The 22,699-nt window shown below is 43.7% G+C and overlaps 1 protein-coding gene across 3 annotated transcripts in view; it reads left to right on the forward strand.

The window, feature by feature from the left end:
* Positions 1-22,699, forward strand: part of sgk1 (serum/glucocorticoid regulated kinase 1) — an 88,487-nt gene that overhangs the window by 61,050 nt on the left and 4,738 nt on the right. The window contains exons 4-5 of one of the 3 annotated variants that reach the window (XM_067984852.1): positions 6,195-6,267; positions 22,591-22,669. In XM_067984852.1, coding sequence (XP_067840953.1) covers positions 6,195-6,267; positions 22,591-22,669 — 152 coding nt within the window. Of the gene's footprint in view, positions 1-6,194; positions 6,268-20,553; positions 20,603-22,108; positions 22,319-22,590; positions 22,670-22,699 lie in introns of those variants that run through there. The other 2 variants (XM_067984854.1, XM_067984853.1) reach the window with 2 other exon arrangements.

The raw sequence follows: 22,699 nt of genomic DNA on the forward strand, positions 1-22,699 counted from the left end.
TTTGGGCAACAAAAGGAAAGAAGTTACATTGGCAGCAGTTATGTCTGGAAAATTACAATACTTAGAAGCAATTAAGACTGAAGATAGTGCTATCTTTCTGATGGACCTTGAAAGTTAGAACTACAGTCTGATAAGAAATCGAGTAACACCAGATAAAACCTGTAATGGCAATTTTGATGATCTAAAAAGAGATCACTTCAGTCTACAAATATTCATCATTGCTGAATATTTAAAATTACATCAAAAATCAGAAGGATTGAAAAACAGGCAAATTGTGTTTTTTTTCAAATTGTTAGGGAGATCAGAAAACTATAAATTTGGGAAATTTCTAGAGATGCATTGCTCTGTGGCCTCAGTTTAAATGACAAAAACTTCTGACTGAAGCTAATCTGACCTTGAAAAGAGCAGCAAAAATTGCTGTGAGAATGGAGGCTGCTGATAAAGAAATGAAAGAGTTCAAATGCAGCCGAGACAGTAGAGAGAAAAATAATGGGTGAATGTTTCTGGTGTGACTGTGGCTGGAAAGTATGCACCTGTGGACATCAGATGAGGCCAAGTTCAGGGTTAAATACTTTAATTTAAATAATTTCACATGGTGTATGAAAGCTGGAATAATCCTGCCTCCTAATAGCATTATTGTATCTTTGCTAGTGAGCAAGCAAAGGTGAGGAAACAATATTGAATTTCAACTTAGTCATCATCTGACAGTCAAGCAGATTGTGAATGAAAGCCTGCTGGCATATGAGGCAGCAAATTTGCAAAGAGACACTGATGAAGTGGAGGTGGGCCCAGGCCATATATGGCCCATAGGCTGCTTTAAGAGTACCCTGATCTACAGATGTGGAGATGCCGGTGATGGACTGGGGTTGACAATTGTAAACAATTTTGCAACACCAAGTTATAGTCCAACAATTTTATTTTAAAATCCACAAGCTTTCGGAGGCTTCCTCCTTCCTCAGGTGAATGTGGAAATGAAATCCTCGAACCTATCGCATTTATGCGAGAGGTTCGAGGATTTCATTTCCACATTCACCTGAGGAAGGAGGAAGCCTTCGAAAGCTTGTGGATTTTAAAATAAAATTGTTGGACTATAACTTGGTGTTGCAAAATTGTTTACAACTGATCTACAGAGTCACAGACCACCACACAAGGGAAGGTTACAATCTCGTGCTAGCTGTTCCTGATAGTGAGCTATGCATAGAGAGTGGACAGTGTAATAATGATACTTTGTAAGACTAATTCATGACTGATTTTATACATTTCCAATTTCTAGACAAAAGAAAACAGAAAACACATCACCTCTGGTTCTCCTTCCCCTGTAACATACTGTGACTTCCACAATCCTATATAAGATTTTGCCAAGCTAAACATTTATTTAAAATATTAGTTTAGAAGTCAAATTAATCAAACATAGCTATGTTTCGTTTTCCAGCCTAGTTTACAAACCTCTCATGGCCCCGCATGTACATTGTATCTCAATGACATGCAGATCCAATTTTCCCTGATAGTTTATGCAATTCTAGAAGATGACACACTTGGGGAGGTTTGCAAATGACTACATTTCCTGAAGCATCTAGGTATAAAGTCTGAGCTGAAACTTTGCCATGTTGGTCACTGGAGATTAGTTTGTGACAAGATAAATTCTCACGCCACTGACCTTTACTCTACGATTTCTGGTTCCGTGATTACCAACAATCAGAATTGACTTTCATACCCTCATTCTGGACTGGACCCAGTTTCCAGAAGTGGAAGGACTGTGTTTATAACATATTGGTAACAGATCGTTGCATTCTTTCTAGATGTGCATACATAATTTCCAGGTTTTGCTTAACTACATAACTAGAGAGAACAGAACACAATGAAAGCAGGGCAGTATAGAGTGAATAATATATTTACAAATTGCAGCTTCTGTATTATTTCTCTGTTACTATATGTCTTAATAAAAGATGTACACAGACACATAGATATTACCGTGCTCTAATCCACTGTGCTACCTAAGCCCCTGAACAAGATCTTTTCATCATTAGGCAAAATAAAGTGTAGTTGTAAATTAAAGTGCTGAAAAGTGATATGTTCTGGACTGAACCTTCCTGGCCAAGTTTCAGGTACAGGAGGCTGTGTCTTAATGTACCTGATGAGGAAACAGTGTGTACAATTTAATCAGTTGTCCCTGGTTTATTGGAGAACATTCAGTCTGTTTGTTACTAGTCAGGGAATGATTTATTTTGGACAAAAGGTTTCTATGGGATTGTACACAGAAGAAATACGTCAGCTAGTTCAGTAAAACTCTGGCACCACCTTAAGTGAAGCCTGGCCTTTCCGTGTGGAGAGCACCTGAAGGAGGTTCTGTTTAAACAGCCCATTTTACTTGGTGGTTCTTGCAGGACAAAATGATCCCTGAAAGTATTCTCACTTGAACTTCAGTTCAAATGGTATTTCTCTTAGTGTCAAGACCGAAATTGATAAATGATCACCTGTAACCCAACACTCCAATCACCAATAACTCCAGTTTCTGTTAGACTCCAGTTTCTCTTTTATTGACTCTCCTGAGTGTTGGCAAAGTAAATGTAAGATGCCTTCCATGTCACTTGATATTTTTGAAGAATATCCAAAATTTTGTAATAATTTGCATATTTTTCATATAATAAGGGTATTGGGATATCAGAATTTTTAATAAATTCCTGTAGTAAATCTGTCTGGAACTGTCCTAAGGATGATGTGCTTTTGAAGTAGTCTCTAATTTTCTAAGGATTCCAAGTTATGGGGTGAGCTTGTATTCTTTCCCACATTATGGCATTGAGCTAACTGGCAGAAAGGACATGGAACATTATGTCAGTGAAAAAATATATAATATGGTCAAAAGCCCAGAGAGGTAGGAAGGGTTTTTTATTTGTTTATTTAAATACTCCTTTTTATCGCTGTCAATTTATCCCAATTAAAACAAATTACTTTTGCACTCAATGGAGTTGGAACGAGCAGACTCAATCTCTGTCCATGCAAATTTCCTTTGGCCAGTTTGAAAAGAAGAAAACACAGCTCGTCAATATCCAATCATTGACAAACAGCTCCTGACTCATCATAGGGTGGGAAGAGGTAATTGGAGTGTGAGGAGGCTTGTATGGCATATGAACATCGGCACAGATTAGTTGGGCCAAATGGCCTGTTTCTGTGCTGTAGATTCCATGTGATACTCTGTAACTATGTGAAACAGGGGGCTGCATAATTGTAAATGAATATACTAACACAGTAAATACTATTAAAAAGAATTTTGAAAAATCACATTTGCTGCCCTAACCTCCATATTAAAAGTGCTTTCATTCTTCGAACCCCTAGGGTATAGTTATCCCTCATGATGTACATTAATTTGTTTTTCTTGACTAAATAGCTACTTGAAATTGACATACGCCACAGTGAAAGAGAGGTGTGGGGTCCGAGGTAAGTTTGGTCCAATTCGGAAAGGAACCCATATAGTAGTGAAAATGAGTTACAATATAATATTCCAAATGTTGTGTATGGCAGGGATTTATTTGGAGCTTTTGTTTACTTTACTCCAGTAACAATTTGCATGGTATTAAGGTAGTTTCAGCATTTTAAACATTTACATTTACAAATGCTTTTCTAGTTCTGTTTATAAAATGTCTCTGGCAAGACCGAACTAGATTCCCAAATATTTTATTATTATTTAAATATTTAAAACACTCATTGTGATTAGCCTCAGAATGAATAAGCTTTTTTTTTTATTGTGCCCCCACCCCCCCACTTCCTCGGACTGCGATATCATTGAGCTCCACTAAAATTTCCAAATGAGCAATTGGCATGTCAATTTTAACTCAGGGCGTGAATACAGAGTTGTTGGGGGAGGCGGGGGGAGCATAAGCGAGAAACTCGGATGGCCGTGGCATGGTGATGCCAGGATCATTTTAACTACTCGTCCTCATTTTAATTTTTCAAGTCGGATTCCCGCCTGGAGCCGGTGAGGGGGCAGCGGGAAATTGCGAGGCAGGAGGCCATCGCCAGGGATTTTCCTCTGCTACTCTGCTCAAAATTGGATGGGAAAATAAAATAACAAGGCCTGCTGCCCTGATCTCAATTTTCTTCCCCTGCCCTCATGACTCACATTTTAACCCCAGTCGGGATTCAAGGAAACAGCCCCCTGGCAAGGTGAGTGATGAGATGGAGGGAGGGAGCTTTGTCTGAGGCAATTGTGATTGCGGGAGTAGCCCAAGGATTCCTTGTGGGACCCAGAGGAGCACTCCTGCTCCTTCTGACCTACAAGGAAACATTTTAAAAATTGAAAACATCACTTACTTGGGCTCCTTCTGGCCCTGGATCCAATTTGCGGCAGCTTTACCCGTGCGGTCGGCACTGTACATGACTCACTAATCCTGGGGTTAAAATCGCGTCGTTATTAGACACCAACTTTTGAATATTTACGAGGCCCTCAACTGCCTGCAGCCAGGGCCTCACGCACCTCCCGTAACCCAGGAGATAAAATCGCGGCTGGCAAGAGTGCAGGGTGAACGCGGAGGTAAGGAATCTGGCGCAGTGGGTTAAAATTGGAGCTTTTGGTTCAGGATTGACAGTAACCAAAAAAGACATGGCAAAAACAATACAATATAATAGTGTATACTTTATTGCCATAATATTAGTGTTTGTTCCAATTTCTTAAAAATTACAAAACTAAGGGGAGACTGGAAATTCCCTGAACCTGCTGGGTGTCTAAGGTTAAATCTCTTTGAGTTGAGATTGAACTGAAAGCAACTTCTCCGCAAAATATGTTTCTCCCCACAAATAAAAGAGGTTTTAATTAATGTTTAAAATTGAGTCAACAGACCAGTAACAATATATTCACTCCTGCGCACATGATCCTGCAAGGTACAAAGAAGCCCCGACGTGTTTCAAAATCATTCCAATGTACAGAAAACAAAATCAAAGCAAGAATCTTCTTTATGTGTAGCCTCCCAGGTGTTATCTGTTTTCTTGCATTCAATTAAAGCTAACAGATGTGAGGTTTACTGTCAATAATTTCTCCACCTCCTCTCCAAGTAAATCTCATGCTAGAGAAAAGAACACTTTGAGGATCAAACCTGTGAGGGTTTTTTTATGTAACCGATTTTCTCCTATCTGTTTCTCTCATGAAAGTGTTTACTCTTTGCTGAGGTATGGTTACACAGGTGCTGGTCACTTTCCAGTATCTCACCCATGTGGCCATTAATCATGGGTGACAATGTCCAAATTGAATCCAACATCACTCAGCTTTAAAGGGGACGAACCACCTAGTCTAATTCTAGCATCCTGGTCGCTCCACATAATCTTTAATATTTCTCATTTTCATTTGTAAAAGATCTTATGGGGTCTACTTTTGTGGCAGAGAATTCCACATTCTAACCACCCTCTGTGTAAACCACCCCTTTAATTCTTTGCGTTGTACTTAATGCTTGGCTTAGTGAGTAAATGCTGAGCTCGGTACTGGAATCAGGTAGGTCCCAGGCTCAGCTCTTGGTTCTTTGCTTGCATTGCTGATCTCAGCCAAAGGTCCCCTCCTTTACAATTGGTCTCTGTATCCTCGGACTAGGAGTGGGAAAAACTCAGCCAGGGTTCCTGCTACTGATCGTTATCTAGTGACTCATGCTGCAATATATGTGCATGTGGATGTCGTGTGAAGGCAGGGCTGGGGTTGGTTGTGATGGCCATTGTCTACCAGCACTCTTGGTTGGATTTTCCTCTGCTATCCTGCCTAAAATTGGGTAAGACAGCGATGAGAAAGTCAGACAACAAGGCCTGCTGCCCTGACCTCGATTTTCATCCCCCGCCCCTGGCTGGACGGCCACATGTAAATGTTAGTGCAGAAATAGGGCCTGGCAAGCCACTTCATTTCCCTACCTTACTGCCACTGTCTCTGCTGAACCCAGGGACTGCCAGGAAAAAGATGCATGGAGCGAGAGGGCCTCGTAGTGGTCTCCTCTCCTTCCATAAAGGCCCCATACACCTTTTTTAGGCCTCAGCCTCGTTGAACTGCAGTAACTATTATGTGGGAAACAACACATTGATTGTGTGGGTATGTGCTCTGAATATAGTGGGAGTAAAATGAAAAAGATATGAGGCGCTTCTAACTGGTTGCTTGATAATTTACAATGTGAAATTGTTCAGTGAATGGCAGAAAATAACAACTAATGCTATTAATATTACTACAGGCAAAGAAGCAGTGTCAAGGAGAACTCCAGAAACATCCCTCAGAGAGACACTTCACAAACAACTGTAATCCAGGTACAATTTGACTGAAGTATACAGACTTCCTTTCAAACCTCAAATCAATAAGTATTTTTAAACAATTAATTTCCACGCACTCCGGAGAACAGTTTTAATTTAAAGCCTGGTTTATTACCTCCAGCCAAAGCCTTAGTTATTATTGGATCCATCATAGTAAGAAAGAAGGGAATAGTAAAACAGACAAGATAGAACTGAAGTAAACAAAGTAGGAAAGTTGAAATGGCAGCTCAGAAATTCAAACTGATAAAAGGTGATGGAAGTCACACATTTTCTTGAAAATGAACCCAGATTATTGTCTGAGGCAGTTATGGGTTTGTGGGGAGGAGGCTAAAAGGTCACAGAGATACTTCAATGGAGCTGGTTGAACAATTTCCATTAGCTTTAATGAGAGCATTGCACACGTGCATGGGGGTGGTGGGGGGTTGTGCAGAGCCTTGCTGGATGTGAGTGAGGGGCACAGAACCAGGGCTATGACATTGTAGATCTATCCCGTGTTATCCGAGGGAATGGCAGCGCTACCTTGCGATTTCTACCCTTATATTTTAATTCCAAGAAACATGTTTCTAAATGTAAAGGAAAGATTAGCTTCTTTTTAACACAATGAGGGCAAATTTAACCTAACTCGCCGTCAGGAAACTGAAGTCAGTGGAGAGTAATATTGGGCGTGCTGTCAAACCAGCGTTACACCCATTCCGGTGGGTTTCCTGCATGGCGAAGTGACTGTTGAAGAACTTGGGCAAGGTATCTGTGGAAGATACTTGGGTCTACATGTCTGCCTGCGGGCTACAGAAAATAGATTTAACAACAGAATGGTGGGAGCTGGCTCCTGAAAGATGGAGTATGGATCCAAGCGTACATGAAAATTCTGGCCCCTTATACATCCCCGACTTCCTTCGCCCCTCCATTGGCGGCCGTGCCTTCAGCTGTCTAGGCCCTACGCTCTGAAATTCTGTCCCTAAACGTCTCCGCACCTCTTCCTCTCTCCCCTCCTTAAAAAGTGCTCCTTAAAACCTACTTCTTTGACCAAGTATTTGGTCACCTGTCCTAATGTCTCTAGGTGGCTTGGTGTCAAATTATGTCTGATTACGTTCCAGTGAAACGCCTCGGGACGTTTTACTACGTTAAAGGCGCTATATAAATGCAAGTTGTTGTTTCTGTGGGAAAGAGTGGTATGCAGGCGCTGTCCTAAAACCAGCACAGTATTTTCGTCTCTCTTTGTACTCAAGTGAGCTGCACCACCTCTATCTCTTCATCCTATCTGTACATAGGACATTTTCTCTGTAAAATGCAGGAATTACTATGGGTATGGACATGCTGATTGAGTGATTCATATCATTATCTGCTTTGAGCAGTAAAATTGAGATTATCTGAGAGAAACATTCATTGCTGCAAAACCCCAATTGTAACAATTAGCAAAGATTAACTTGTTTCTCATTAGTTCAGTGGCTCTGGCTTTGTTGCTGGTGGCAGTGCTACCTGGAATTTAAAAAGAAAATCAAGATTACATCATTTACGAAGAATTGGAACACGGAGGAGTGATAACTGAGGATGCATTTACACTAGAGAGTTGAAGTAGGAATGAAGATGGGCTATGTTCCAGAGGTGGACATGGCTCCAGCTATAACTAGGCCACATCATGAGGTATAACTTTACCTCCAGAGGTTCAATACTACCTCCATCCCTTGAGGCTTACAATGAATATCAACAGCCTGCCACCACCCTTTCTCCTCCCACTGAGGGAGTACGTAGATGTACTAGTAGATTAAGCACCAGAAGAAACATAATCTAAGGGGTCACCAAAGAGGTGCACGGTGATAGGGACTGCAAATAATTGTAAATATTGCCTAGTAAATTTAGAGCACTTTGTTTCTCAGTGCAGACAGTTTTCATTGGGAAAGGCCATGTTCGGGTAATATTTGATGTTCAGATGGTGTAAGATGGCAGTTAAGGTGCAGTAGATAGAAACATACAGTATGTTGTTTCTGGAAACACTGTGTGTTGTTTCAGACATCTGCAATACTTGTATAGGCTCTGGATCTGGGAATTATTGGAAATAGTTTTCAATGAATGCCTGCTGTACCACCCTTCCTGGTTGAACCTATGACTGCTCCATTTTCTCTTCCTTAACTGCCTTCTCTGATACTGCTGCACCATTGGCTTCTTCTTCATCTTCTGCATGCTTTATATTGTAAAATTATACAGCAAGTACAGTCTTTAATGAAGGTATTAAAAGACACAAAAAATTTCAATTGATAAAGTTAATTATATTGTTCATAAATATGTACATTTTTATTCATTTTTATTTTACCTGCATTTTGGTCATTAGAAATTTCAGTTACTGAGAAAAGCTGGCAAATGAAAAAATTTCCAAAAAGCACTTCAAATGATTTAATTAGTTCATCTACAAACCATGATGGTGATATGTTTAGAGATTTCCCATTATAAAATGCTGACGTATTTAGATAATGTCTCCATTGTGACTTGATGACATATGAGTTTTTTAATTGTAAAAGTGTGACATAGGATTTAAACTTATAGTGTGTGCCAAATGCAAGATTTTGAATATATAGTAATGTGATTATACTCGCTGACTACACATGATTCTGGTAGCATATGTTTGATCTACAAGCATATGATCAGAAAGCAGGTGAAAACAGTGACTATGCTTCAAAAGTACTTCATTGACTGTGAAGTGCTTTGAGACATCCTGAAGCCATGAATGGCACTATATAAGTTTTTCTTATGCTAGCTCAATTGCTAAATTTAAATCTGAGATAGATAGCTTTTTGGCAACCAAAGGTATTAAGGGATATGGGCCAAAGGCAAGTATATGGAGTTAGATCACAGATCAGCCATGATCTCATCAAATGGCGGAGCAGGCACGAGGGGCTGAATGGCCTACTCATGTTCCTATGTTCTTCTTCCATTCTTTGATTCATCAATAGTGACTTTGAAATGACCTGTTTGCACTGCCTGAACTATAAATTTCCTTCAAGTTTGACCAGGTCACCATTAATGAGTTTCAGAACAGTTTGAATCGTTCACTATACATTCAATCATTTAGGGATGCAGTTCAGGAAAGAAAAACCCACATGCAAGCACAATTGATATAAATAAACTGTTGATTCAATGCAGCGTGTTTGATATACTCTACAGACTGTATGAAATTGGATACAATTTATGATTCACTCATTGCATTATATAATGATATTTATATGATTTTGGAGCAGACTTGTTTACAAGTTCTTTGGTTGCTATGGTAGCACAGTTACCTAGCCTGTAATTGCATAGTTTCATCTGGAGCTTCAGCGTGTATTTGACGATCAGAAATATCAGATTGGAAATAGCAAAGAGGAATATTTTGTGTTGAAGATTTGCATTCGTTTGGGCAGTTGGATTTTGCATTGTCATGCTAACAAGAGGTACTTTTCTTTTTTAATGATAATTTAGTGGATGTGGTTTTAATGGCAGGCTCTTGTTTTGAACCCGACTGCAGTGTAAAAAAAACCACCAAAAAGAAATGATTAATTCTCTTTCTCTTTGTTTATTCCAACCTTCTCCTAAAGACTATGCCTTGGACTGAGGTGCAGTTTCAGGGGAAGTGGCAGCCTCTAGGACCTTGCCCAAATTCTTTATATTGCCACAGCTTCCAATTCAATCCAGTTGTAGCGTTGGTTTAGGGGTATTTCTTTCGTATTCATCAAGATAATGGATGTTAGTGCTGGGGAATTGAACTCTTTCCATTTCAGACACCCTGGGGTAGATTTTCACTTTCACTTTGCTAGCAGATTGGCCGCTCGTTATTGACTCCGCCTGATTTTCCTTTTCAGCTTTCCGCTTGGCAATGAAAGTTAAAATCTACCCCACAGTTCTGCTATAGCACAGCCAGATCCAGAGGAAAGCTTCTTCTACTCTGCCCCAACTCCATCCTCAGAAGAATATCCTGCACTGCACCAATGTGACCTCTCTGGGTGAGAGCCAAATTACAGATAGTCTGTGATGTAGGCCCAGGCACACTAGGGACTGTGGTAATCTCCTTTAACATAGGCCCCCTACATACAGCAGATAGAGGAATTGTTCATCCTACCAATCTAGCCTGGATTTGAACCCAAGTCCCACAGATGAAAGACTAGTGTCTAACTCATTGCACCACTTAGTTCTCTGATCAGGTGCAGATCCTGACAGGTATAGGAAGCACACAATGCTACAGCTGGAATGAATTGGAAGCTGTGGCAATGTAAAGAATTTGGGCAAGGTCCTAGAGGCTGCCACTTCCCCTGAAACTGCACCACAGTCCGAGGCATAGTCTTGGGAGAGGAAAGTTGTATGTAAATGAAATTTCAAGGGATGGAGCCAGTTAAGGGCGGTGGAGGTGGCAGTGGGGGGAGGGGGGGTTCACAACAGGATGGCGAAAACGTTTAATGACTTAGGAGAGCCTCGAAAGGCACATGATCCCGTTATCAACCATTGCTGAGGCTGAAGAAGCAGGGGACCAAGAAAAGACAGTCAAAGATAAAGGGAAAGGCGACCCAAAGCACAGGCAACATGTCATGGTGCAGTCCAGCACCTGACGTCCTGTTTGTTTACTGCTGAAATGAAGGTGGTGCTGCATAAGATGCTTGTGAGGAAGATGGTTCTCTGTGCCACTACATGGCACCATCTGCAAAGGTTAGCATTCCAGCATGCCTGGAAGGAGGTGGAGGCAAGCTTGAGACTGCAGCAGATAGGTACTTTCATTTGACGTGCCAACCCTTATGCTGCATTGTAGCTGCAGGGGTCCTTGCAGCAGATGACTCAGCTCTGCATCTGCCCCACTTCTGACCCTTACCCTGGGAAGACAGTTCCTCCATGGTCATTATCAAGTAGATGTGCTCTGCCTGCAGAAATGGCTACTGCCATTTTGGTGGGTGTGGCTAATCAGGCTACACTGAGCCGTGATCACCCTGGCAACCTTCTTTCATACAGTGCCACTGAAGCATGACGAGCTGTGATTCAGGGGCTTGCCAGGAAGTATCCAATATTATGGTTAGCTAGGCATCACATATCTTAGTGGCGCCATCATATTTGCTGTGCCAACTTCTTTTGAGAAGAGGGACCTCCACCTGCACTAACTGTCTGCTAAAGCGAGGTATACTCACCTCTGTCTGCAGATGCAGGTGTGTGGGTACCAGCAGGCATAGGGTATCTCTTGTGCAGCCTGACATGTCTGGCAGCCCTCCGTACTGCTCTTCTTCCAAACACTGGGAATCACATTGGTAATGGTGCTGCGGGCAAAAAGAACTAAGTTGCAACAACTAGCACAAAGGTTCATGAGGGCCTAAGTGCCAGCAGGAGAGAAATAAATAAAAAGGTTCAGAAATGGCTAAAATGAACTTACCTTTATGTTAACTGTATTACTTCTATGATCTTCAGTATACATTTTTCGGTCCAGCAACCTAGGATGTATATTTCATATGATTTACCCTGAATTTCCTGGAAACCACAACAGCAGGAAATAGCATTCAGGACAGACATGCCCCAAATTAATATTTAAATGAAACGCCCACCAGTTTGAGTTGAGCACTTCCATCTGCCCGCGGAAAATATGTCCGTGCACAAAGTAGATACAATTTCTGCTGAACATCTGCCTACTGCCTGGACGGATAATCCAGAGAACATGGGCAGAATTTTCACTTCCAGCCAGGAAGGGAGTGGGGGGGTGTGGGGATGATTTTCGGGTGCAAAACCCGGAAGGTAAGTGGGCGACCTTAATTAGGCCAATAAATTTTACTTCTGGATTTCGTACCCGGCAGCCAACCTGATTGACAGGCTGGCTGGCTGTCGGGCAGGAAGGCCTATGGCAGCAGGCCGCAGCTGGAGATCGGAGGGAGGAGGGAGGAGGGGAGGGAGGGATCATGAGCCGTGGATGAGATCGGCGGGGGGGGGGGGTTAGAAGATCGGGGCCACTGGAGGTCAATTGAAGAGTCGGAGGTAGGTTGGGGTCCACCATGGTGGGGGGTTCCACCATGGAGGGGGGGTTGCGGCCGATCACGGGGTTCCTGTCGGCCAGGTGAGCTTGTTGGGCCTGGATAAAGCACTCCGGCTCCTCTGGGCCCATAAGCAGTGCAATAAAGGCACTCACCTCATGGATCTGGCCCTTCTCGCCTGCTTTCACCTGACGTGAAACGGAAGCGATGGGAAACCTGAACGGGTAAGGCTAAATTTATTTTAACATTCCAATATACAAAATATAAAGTACCTCAAGTATCTCGATGAGGTACATTGCCCTTTTAAGTATCGGCCAGCCGGCTTTAAGTGGGGGTGGGACTTCCTGGTATCCATTGTCCACGTGCAGATAAACCTGCCTGGGTTAAACCAGGAAGTGGACGAGTTGGAGCTGGGATGCAGTCCTGCTCTGAAAACCTGTTATTTTAACCTCCCACCTGCCCCAACCCACCCGCTTTTGGGGGTTAAAATTTACCCCCATGAGTTCAAATCCCACCATGGCACTTTGAAAATTTGAATTCAGTTTACAACAAAAATCTGGTATCAGTAAAAGTGATCATAAAGTGTGTCATAAAAATAGGATTGTCGTAAAAACCCAACTGGTTCACTTTAGGGAAGGAACCTACGGCCCTTCCATGGTCTGGCCTACCTGTGACTCCAGTTTCACTCCAACGCGTCTGATTTGTAACTGCCCTCTGAAGTGGCCTAGCAAACTGCTACTCAGCAGTTCAAGAAGAAGGCCCACCACGATGTTCTCAGGGTAATTGCGGTGGGCAATAAATGCGGCCTTGCAAACAACACCCACATCCCAAGAATTAATTTTTAAAAGTCCAGGAGAAAGTGCATCTCCATTACAACAGGAAAATCAGATAATTTAAATTTCTAGCTGCAGCGAAGGTGAAAGGTTCAAATGTTTCTGTTCACTGCAGTTTTTAAACATGAAAGTGTTTTAATTGTTCCCGTGTTCCTCTGTTTTCCACTCTTTTGTTCTCTCTGTTGGCTGTCACACACTGGTGTCTATCTTTTATTTATTATGCATTCTTTTTCTCACTCTTTGTCTAATTCTGTCATTCGCTGTGGATCCTCTCCCTTCTGTATATCTCATAGTCTCTGTGTGCGGTTATTTTACTATTTCTTACCTTTTTGAAAGCCCAGCAATTGAAGCAAGTTGGCGGTCATCGTATACCTGGTTGGAGGTGGGTACCTGGATCAAATAGGGATCTGAAAGTTTGTTCATATGTGGGACCAAGGCAACAGATACAAGGAATATTGGGACCTAAAGCCCATGATTGGTTCAGATGATAAGCTTGAGCCATGGAGTTAGGGGAGGCACAGCTAAGGGTAACGTGCAGGATGTATTGGGAAAGTGAGGCAGGTAGCTTATGGGCTAGATTTGTAATTTTTTTGAATGCTTGAATATATTATTTTCTGATTATGTTCCAAACTTTAGGAGTTGTTAATGGGGTGGATGGGACTTTTAATTTTTTTCTCAGACATCTGATTGGTTGCTTTAGTGATGGATCATTGGTTAATTTTTTTTTAGCAAATTAGGAGATGACAGCTTTTTATTTACAGGTGGTGATTGTGATTGATTGGTTTTTAGAGAATGTGAAATTTGAACCAACCAGCATGCTTTGTGCTCTGCATACACGTCGGACACTTTCCCACAACCTACGGACTTGTTGGACACTTTCTCACACTTTACAGATACGTCAGACACTTTCCCACAAACTACGGACCTGTTGGACACTTTCTCACACTTTACAGATATGTCGGACACTTTCCCACAAACTACGGACTTGTGGGACACTTTCTCACACTTTACAGATACGTCAGACACTTTCCCACAAACTACGGACCTGTTGGACACTTTCTCACACTTTACAGATATGTCGGACACTTTCCCACAAACTACGGACTTGTGGGACACTTTCTCACACTTTATGGATACGTCGGACACTTTCCCACAAACTACGGACTTGTGGGACACTTTCCCATGTCTCATGGACACATTGACACTTTCCCATATCATATGGACGCTTTGGACATGGGCCAAATGAAATTATTTTAATTATGTACTAGACTTATATAAGATTGCTGAAAAAATGGATCATTTTTAGATAAAGTGCTAAGTACGAGGATTTCAGTCATACCTATGGTTTAAACACTATAGGGTGGAAATTCCATTGACACTTTTGAAGGGGTGGAAGAGAGGTGGGCGGGATTTCGGCACGCTGCTTTGACCTGCTGCTGACCCCCTTCCAAATCCCAGGAATGGGGTCATTAGAATATTTGGTGCAGGTGCTGGCTCCGTAATGGTCCAACAGAAGTGCATGCCCTGGCTGAGGAGGTGGAAGTTTTAGCGGTGCCCTCTTCTTCCAAATTATGTGGTAGATTTATATAAGATCTGGGCATCTGAGGTCCAGATCGGGCTGAAGAAAAAAAGCCACTAAATTTTTAAGGTGTCCATCAGGGTTTATCAGAGGATCGATTACCATCTTTTCTAGTTCTTGGGGCCTTCAGTAGGCCCACAACAGAACCCACACCTGGGGCCCGATTTTACCAGGGGTGCGGGTTCCCGGCGGATGGGCAAGCGGGCGCGTTGGTAACGCGCCTGGTGAAATTAGAGGGTTTCCCGCGCGATCGCAGCAGGCAACGCATTAATTGGATCCACTTACCTGCTCCTCCGGGTTCCCCGCTGCTGATCTGCGCATCGGGCGGGCTGCGCATGCGCAGTGAGATCTGTCAGCTAGAGGCGCTTTATTTAAAGGGGCAGTCCTCCACTGACAGATGCTGCAAGAAATAGCAAAGATGACTGCATGGAGCAGCCCAGGGGGATGGCTGCTCCCAGTTTAATGATCCCTCACCACAGGTATCAATACATGGGGTGAGGAGGAGGGGGAGGACAGAGATCTTCCACCCGGCGGGCGGGAGGAAGCGGCCCGCCTCCGCCACCAGGAAGGCCTGGCTCGAGGTGGCAGAGGGGGTCACCCGCGCCACCAACATATCGCCCACCTGCACACAGTGCAGGAGGCGGTCCAATGACCTCAGTAGGTCAGCCACAGTGAGTACATGTAGTCTTTCCCCTACACTCCGTCTGCTACATCACTGCCCCCACCCCACATCTCCTTCGGCACTGCCAACACTACTCTGTCACATCACTCCTCATACCCACTCAAACCCCATCCTCATCTTACCTGCACTTACTCACCTCGCCAGTACTCATCCCGCCACTACCACTCAACCCAATCCTCATACAATCTCATGGCTCTATCCCATACTCACCCTCTCGTGCATCTCCCTCACGGTCAGCCTCACTCAACCTGCCACCACCTGTGCTGCAGCCACAGGGCATGCATCACATATGTCCAGTAGGCAGCGTAAGGCAAACGTGTCGTGAGCATGAAGGGGATGCACAAGGGTGTCTGAGGGTTTGTCATGGTTGTTACTTCTATTGAATTTCAGAACAACTCACATCACACATTATAATGGCACCACTACTGCCATGTCTTCGCGAATCCTGTCCGGTTTGTGCAATAAAGCCCACTCCTGGGTATCACTATGAGGACCCACCACTGATGCCACCCATTGTGTCACTACAGAGTGGGTGTAGGTGTATTTGCAGGGCTCTTCTGCGCAGACGACTGAGAGACATCGGCAATGTCCCCGGCGGCACCCTGGAAGGATGCGGAGGAGAAGTTCGGGAGGGCAGTGGTGACTTTGACACCGACAGGTAAGAAGATGGTGCACGGTCCAGCCAGGAGCAGCTCGGCATGAAAGAGGCTGCAGATGTCCACGACTACATGTCGAGTGACTCTGAGCCTCTGTGTGCACTGCTGCTCAGAGAGGTCCAGGAGGCTGCGCCTCGGTCTGTGGACCCTGTGGCGAGGGTAGTGCCTTCTGCGACGCATCTCTCTCTGCGGTTGCCCTCCCTCCTGCTGTACAGGTGGATGTGTCACAGCACGCTGTTGTGGAGCTCCACGTGTCAGAGGTGGACGGCGTGGCCGGCGAGGCTGGTGATGCTGTTCGCCCTCCGAGGAGGTCATGACTGCAGCTACGGCGGCCCCCATCCGCAAGATGTACATCTGAGGGGGTCCGCAAGGTAGGTACATGTCTCCGGACCCCGGGGTAAGTGTGCAGGTTGGTGACTTTGACCGTCAGGAGGAGGGTGGTGGAGGCCAAACTTTGTCCCAAGTGACAGAGCGGCCTCCTGCAATGAGTGAGGGTCTCCCCCCACCCCCCAACCTGTCAAATGGACCTTTGCAGCTGCCACAGGCTGACAGCTGCAACACGTCCATTCCAGCTGGGAGTGTTTCCCCCAGTACGGGAAACAGTCCCATGTTGCTCAAAAATCACACACAGTCCCTTAATCAGGTCAGTTAATGACCTGAAATAGCAAAGTAAATAGCGTCAAGTGGCATCCTGCTGGCTTTAATTGCCTGCGGGATTCCCACCAGCGGGGGCTGCGCACGCACGCCCGCGCATCAGCGGGGAACCCGGAAGTGGGCGGGATCGAGGCACGATCCGGTCCCGCTCCTGGATTTCGCAATTTTCGAGGCCCCCCCCCCGCCGAGAACGCACCCGAGAGCGGGTGCTAAAATCGGGCCCCTGGTGTCAGCAGGCGTAGGTTCCAAGGGACATATCTGGGGAAAGCTAGAACTCCTGGGGTAGCCCAGAAATGGCCACTCAAAGCACTCAAAATTGGTTTTCAAAGTAACAGGGGCAGACATAAGAAACATCCATCCCCTATAGGGTAATTTGTGGGGCAAGTTATGAGTTCAGAAACCAAACTGATTGGAGTTTGGCCCCGAATTATGCCCCCCACTGGAATCACACCCCAGCTCTGCTTCCTCCTCCCCCACTCCAGATTGTGTAATTTCTAGCAGTTTATTTTGGCCTGGACAATGGCATTTCCCTCCCAGGCCAGGGTAGGTCTGGCTCCAATGAGCTCAGAAAACAGATTTCCGGCCAATAAACAATATCTATGTGCTTATCCCTTCCTGTACAATCTTCCCTGATTCTTTCCTCTGTTTTCTTGCTGGATCAGAAAAAAGAAAGGCTTCCATTCATATAACACCTTTCATGACCTCAGGACATCCCATAGCACTTTACAGCCAATTAAGTCGTTTTGAAGTGTAGTCTCTGTGGTAATGTAGGAAACGCGACAGCCAATTTGTGCACAGCAAGGTCCCACAAACAGCAATGAAATAAATGACCAGATAATCTGTTTTAGTGATGTTGGTTCAGGGATAAATGTTGGCCAGGACACCAGGGAGAACTCCCCTGCTCTTCTTTGAAATAATGCCATGGGATCTTTAATGTCCACTTGATAGGACAGACAGAGCCTCGGTTTAATGTCTCATCCAAAAGACGGCACCTCCGACAGTGCAGCACTCCCTCAGTACTTCACTGAAGTGTCAGCCTAGATTATGTACTGCATCAGATTGACACACTAAGAGAAGGGATGTTATTCCATATAATTTCATTTTGATCCAGAACTAAAAATCACGGCAGAAGATTTGCTTGGGGGGACGGGGGGAAGCACTCCTGCTCCTCCTGGTCTACAAGCAATGCTATAAAAAGCACTTACCTGCTGGATCCGGCTGCTCTCCCCTCCCTTTAGCTGCTGGGTTTCCCGAGCCCTGGGAAACCCAACCAGCCAGCGCTAAATTCAAATTTTTTTTTCAAAAAATATACTTTATTCATAAAATTTGTAGCAAAACATACAATACAGTTGTCATATCACATTCCAAATGTACACAATACAGATTATACAATTTGCAGGTTACATCAAGTACAGTTCAATGAACACATTGTACATAATTACAGTTCATGACACTCTGGGGTGTCTCAATGCATTATACTCAATACAGATTATTGATTACAGATTCATTACAGGGATATTACAGATACATTACAGCAATTAGAATTTTACATTCTGCCTGAGGGGGTTTTTTCCCTGATTGCAACCCCTCGGTATACAATGACAGGAAAGCTCTAAATGGTTGCCTTTCCCCACAGAGCCTTTGCGGCGGCTGCACCTAGCTTCAGCGCGTCCCTGGCTGCCAAAATCTGAGGAGCAAAACCTCAGTAACATATTATAATCACGAACCCGCCTCTCCAGTGCAGGTTACCCGGACGCCCCCAAACCTGCTGCGGTTGAAACAGAAGTCGGCGCGTTTGCAGTGGGTTGGGGTCAGGTTTCTCATATTAGCCGATTTAACCCCCACCCCCGGCCCTCTCCCGCCCATCGTGAGGGCTTAAAATTCCCTCTTTCTGGGGAGCTTTCACTTCTTTAGCTAATGATATCATCTGAATGAGATTACCATTTAACCACTCCCAGGTAGCCTAATTTTTAATATAATAATAGAGCCAAGGTTTACAATATGCCTGTAACATATCAATACAATGCAAATCACAACGTACAACAGCATTAAGTTCAAATTCTTTAATTAATTGTGGCAAGCTGCTATCCATCATTGAATGACATCTGTTGCCAACAATAAAATCTGCTGAAAATGGACTAAAGGTGTCTCTCTGAACCTGTTCTCTTTCTCTCTCACTCCCCCTATAGAATTATAACACATAATACAGCTTAGAGTGTCTTTCGAGGATGCAACACATCACTGGGTTAATGAATTACTCGAACTTCTTGTGGTTTATAAGATCATCCTAACCCTCTGATACATTGCTGTCTGGTAACAAGTCTTGACTGTTCAATCTGTTCCAGCACAAAGAGTAAACTATGCACATATTTAATTTGGTAATAGTGTCAAAAATACCCTGTATACAATCACATTCTATTGGTCTGGGTGAGGTCCGGTTTCTGTGGTGTTACTGAAATTGCTCAAATATTTGCACAACCTTGCGGAATATAGATTTTCATATTCAAAGGTGCAGATTGTTCTACATAGGTCCTGAGATGGGAGCAACAATAAGAACTTAAAGGCATCATTGCCCCTCTTCGATACGTGCTACACTTCCTTTCTACACTTGCCTATTTATGAATTAAATATTGCAGAGGAAAGAAAGCTATTTAAAGTGTTCTATAAAAGTTAAGTGTAGAAAGCAGAAACCCAGGAATGATTACAAGGTCACAACCTACCCAATGGGTTCACACGATGTAACAAATCCAGAGAACAAACCTAGATGATGGGTAATTATTATTGTTTTCTTTGTTCCCTGAGATCAATTTTTGTTATATTTTCTTTCATGTTGGGGGTAACCGTAGCTGTAAATGATGATCATGATGTGGAGATGCCGGTGATGGACTGGGGTTGACAATTGTAAACAATTTTACAACACCAAGTTATAGTCCAGCAATTTTATTTTAAATTCACAAGCTTTCAGAGGCTTCCTCCTTCCTCAGGTGAACGATGTGAAGGAGGAAGGAGGAAGCCTCCGAAAGCTTGTGAATTTAAAATAAAATTGCTGGACTATAACTTGGTGTTGTAAAATTGTTTACAGTTGTAAATGATGATGTTCACACAAGGAGATTAATGTCTGTGATCTCATTACTGCAGATTAATCAAGAATTAATTTTCATTTCATTACTGGGGAGTTGGTTGTCTACTATATATTATATTGAACCCGTATTCTTTGTGTTAGAGCAGTTAATCACAGAAAATTCTGCATTAGTTTTTAAAATATGCACGCTGCACCGGACGCTGTCTGACAGAGGGAGACGAGACACTGCGATTCACAAACTGTTTCTCTCAACTTAGCTCCACTTCTGGCCGACTGTCTTCCTTGAAGGAAATCTGTGGTGGATGCCAGGAATTAGCAGGGGGCGCCTCCTCCACCCTAAAGGTATCCGGTCCCTTGGAAGCAGTCTCAACAAGTCTCTTCCACGCAATTGCCTCGGTGCCCAACGTCCTGGAGGAGGAGAGAGCCCAGGCGCCACAAGAGCCCCTCTGAGGGTCTATGGTGACTGATGATAATTCAAGTGCTGCATACACAGCGGACCAATCTGGGTCTCAGCTACTGTCAGTTCATTTCCCCCTCAAAGCAATAAGATTCAGACTGAAATCGCGGCCTGGTAACAATGAAATGTTGCAAAAATATATAGCAACCTTAATTGCCATGTGGAGGTCAAGTACATATCATAATTCGAGAATCCGGCTTTAAATCAACCAGCCCCTTACGTTGTGGAATTTATAAGCCACGCAAGGCGATAAGTTATCTATGTAAATTGAAGTTTAATTAAAGGCACTTCGCCTATATATTTAACCGCTTTCTGCCTAGGAGCTATCCGTCAGTTCCCAGTGGACGGTGTGGGGGCCTATCTCCAAGTTTTAACAAGTGGAAACGACCATGAAAACTTTAACACAAAAGATTTCTTTCACAGGTTAGATATCTTTCCTTGCTGGGGTGAGTTGACTGCTGCTGTAATATATAACTGTGACTGTAGGAGGCGATTCTTAGCCCAGGATTGATGGAGGGGAAGGGGTCGCTTTGTGAAACCCGGTCCGTTTCCTCTGTGCCAGGGTCTGGCCTGGCCAATTTTACACTCCTTGGATCCGATTTCGGTTGCATTGGCTGAGAATCAAAGACCCGCTTGTCGTTCAGCGGGAGGGGAAAAGGCTGGAAGCGTGACGAGTAACGAAGGGTCCAGATTGCCACGTCGAAAGTCAGCAGGGAAAAAGCTAAAAACCGTGGAAGCAAATACATGCTCTTTGCTTGGAATGTGTGATTTGCATGTATTTCACAGGCCGAATTGGCATTTTTCTTGCATTTGGTCTGTATGCTTAATATAACTTCCACCGTCCCAGCGATTTGAAGGCATATGCATTTTGCGGACCACGATTGGAATGAATGCAAATCTATGAAGTGAACACCCAGATTAGCTGTAATCTTGTTACGCTGATTCATTTGGGATGCTGTTTACATTATAATTTGTTTCAAGGGTGATTTAATTTTGACGTCAATTGTTGTGCGGGTCATTCAGTCCACATCATAATTCCAGTCTGTGAAAGACGGAGCAATATTATAAAAATCATATGTGGTGTGGAGGGACTGACACCAACTGGCCTATTAGTAACCCTTGTGGCACAGACGGGTGAGGAATGCCATGTCTAGGGTTTTGGATTGGCTCCTGACTTTGCACGGAGCAGGTCAAGCGTAAATGTTACATTTTGGGCAAGTGATGCTCCCGAGCCAACGGAGTAAACACAGGTGTCAGATTCCTCCTCCCCCTAGCGTTTATGCACAGTAAGCAAGGCGGGGGGTCCGAATCAGTCATAAATTGTAATTTTACTCGTTGGTTTAGGAAAAAGAAAATCACTAGCAACTTGTGTATGCAATGAGAAATCTTTTCCCCTTGTGAAATTGAGAATTCTTCCATCATTACTGTTTGTGCAATGACACGTTTCTCTGTTAGAAGGCAGATATGCTCAATTCTGATTAAATTGAAGTGACTCAAACTAATCTCCTGGACATTTTGTGATATCTGGAGTTGCAAAAGCAGCAAAGTTTGATTTTTTTTTTGTGACCAGAGAGCAATGTAATGCAATTCGCATATATGCAAAAAAAAATCTTGTAAATATGCAAATTTCAGAAACTTGTCCGAGTTGTTCTCATCAAAACTATCTAAAGTTTGCACCACCATGGGGGTGCTGTGAAGTGATCTGATAGCGAACAGGTGGGAATGTAGAACAGGAGAATGTTCCCAGCAGTCTGTGACAGGTCGAGAAAATTGCTAAGTTGCTGGTGCTGGTTGTTGTTTGAGTTGTGCGACGCCCGCGTTCCGGGAGGAAGCCGAGGATGAGTGATGTTTGACAGGCTGACTCGGAGCAGTGAGGACCGCCCCGCCCCGCACCGCTACATTGCTCACATACCTCCGCCCCCAGCTCAGTCTCCTGCATGTATATATATATCTATCAAAGAGCGCAAGTCAGAGTTAGCAATCTCTCTCTCACTGGGCAAGGATCGTGCAGGGACAATCAGACACAAACCTCCAGTTCCTAATAAAGTGATCAGCTTTTAGCCATGACTGTCAAATCCAGCTCCTCCGGATCCACTCTCACTTACTCCAAAATGAGAGGGGTGGTCGCGATACTTACTGGTAATTTTTGTTTACAAATCACCAATTGTTTTTTATATATATAATGTTAAAAAAAAGTTGCAACCGTGCATGTTTAGATTTTAGGATTCCAAAGCAGCATTTTATTTTTTTTAAACTGATCTTATCGTTCACCCTGGAGATATCTAACTTTAAGTGAATGACTCTCTAAATTTGCAAAGGAGCCACTGACAGACGGTTCGACTTGTTTGGGTCTTGTAACTTTATCAGAGTATCCTGTGCTTGTTATTCTAAGTATTGTTTGTTTTTTGCAGCTTTTATGAAACAAAGGCGAATGGGACTGAACGATCTCCTCCAGAAACTAGCGGCCTCCCAGTCATACGCCTGTAAACAGTAAGTATGTTGTGCCTTACTGTCACGGAC

The sequence above is a fragment of the Heptranchias perlo genome, chromosome 5 (assembly GCF_035084215.1).
Source record: "Heptranchias perlo isolate sHepPer1 chromosome 5, sHepPer1.hap1, whole genome shotgun sequence".
Classification (NCBI taxonomy): Eukaryota; Metazoa; Chordata; class Chondrichthyes; order Hexanchiformes; family Hexanchidae; genus Heptranchias; species Heptranchias perlo.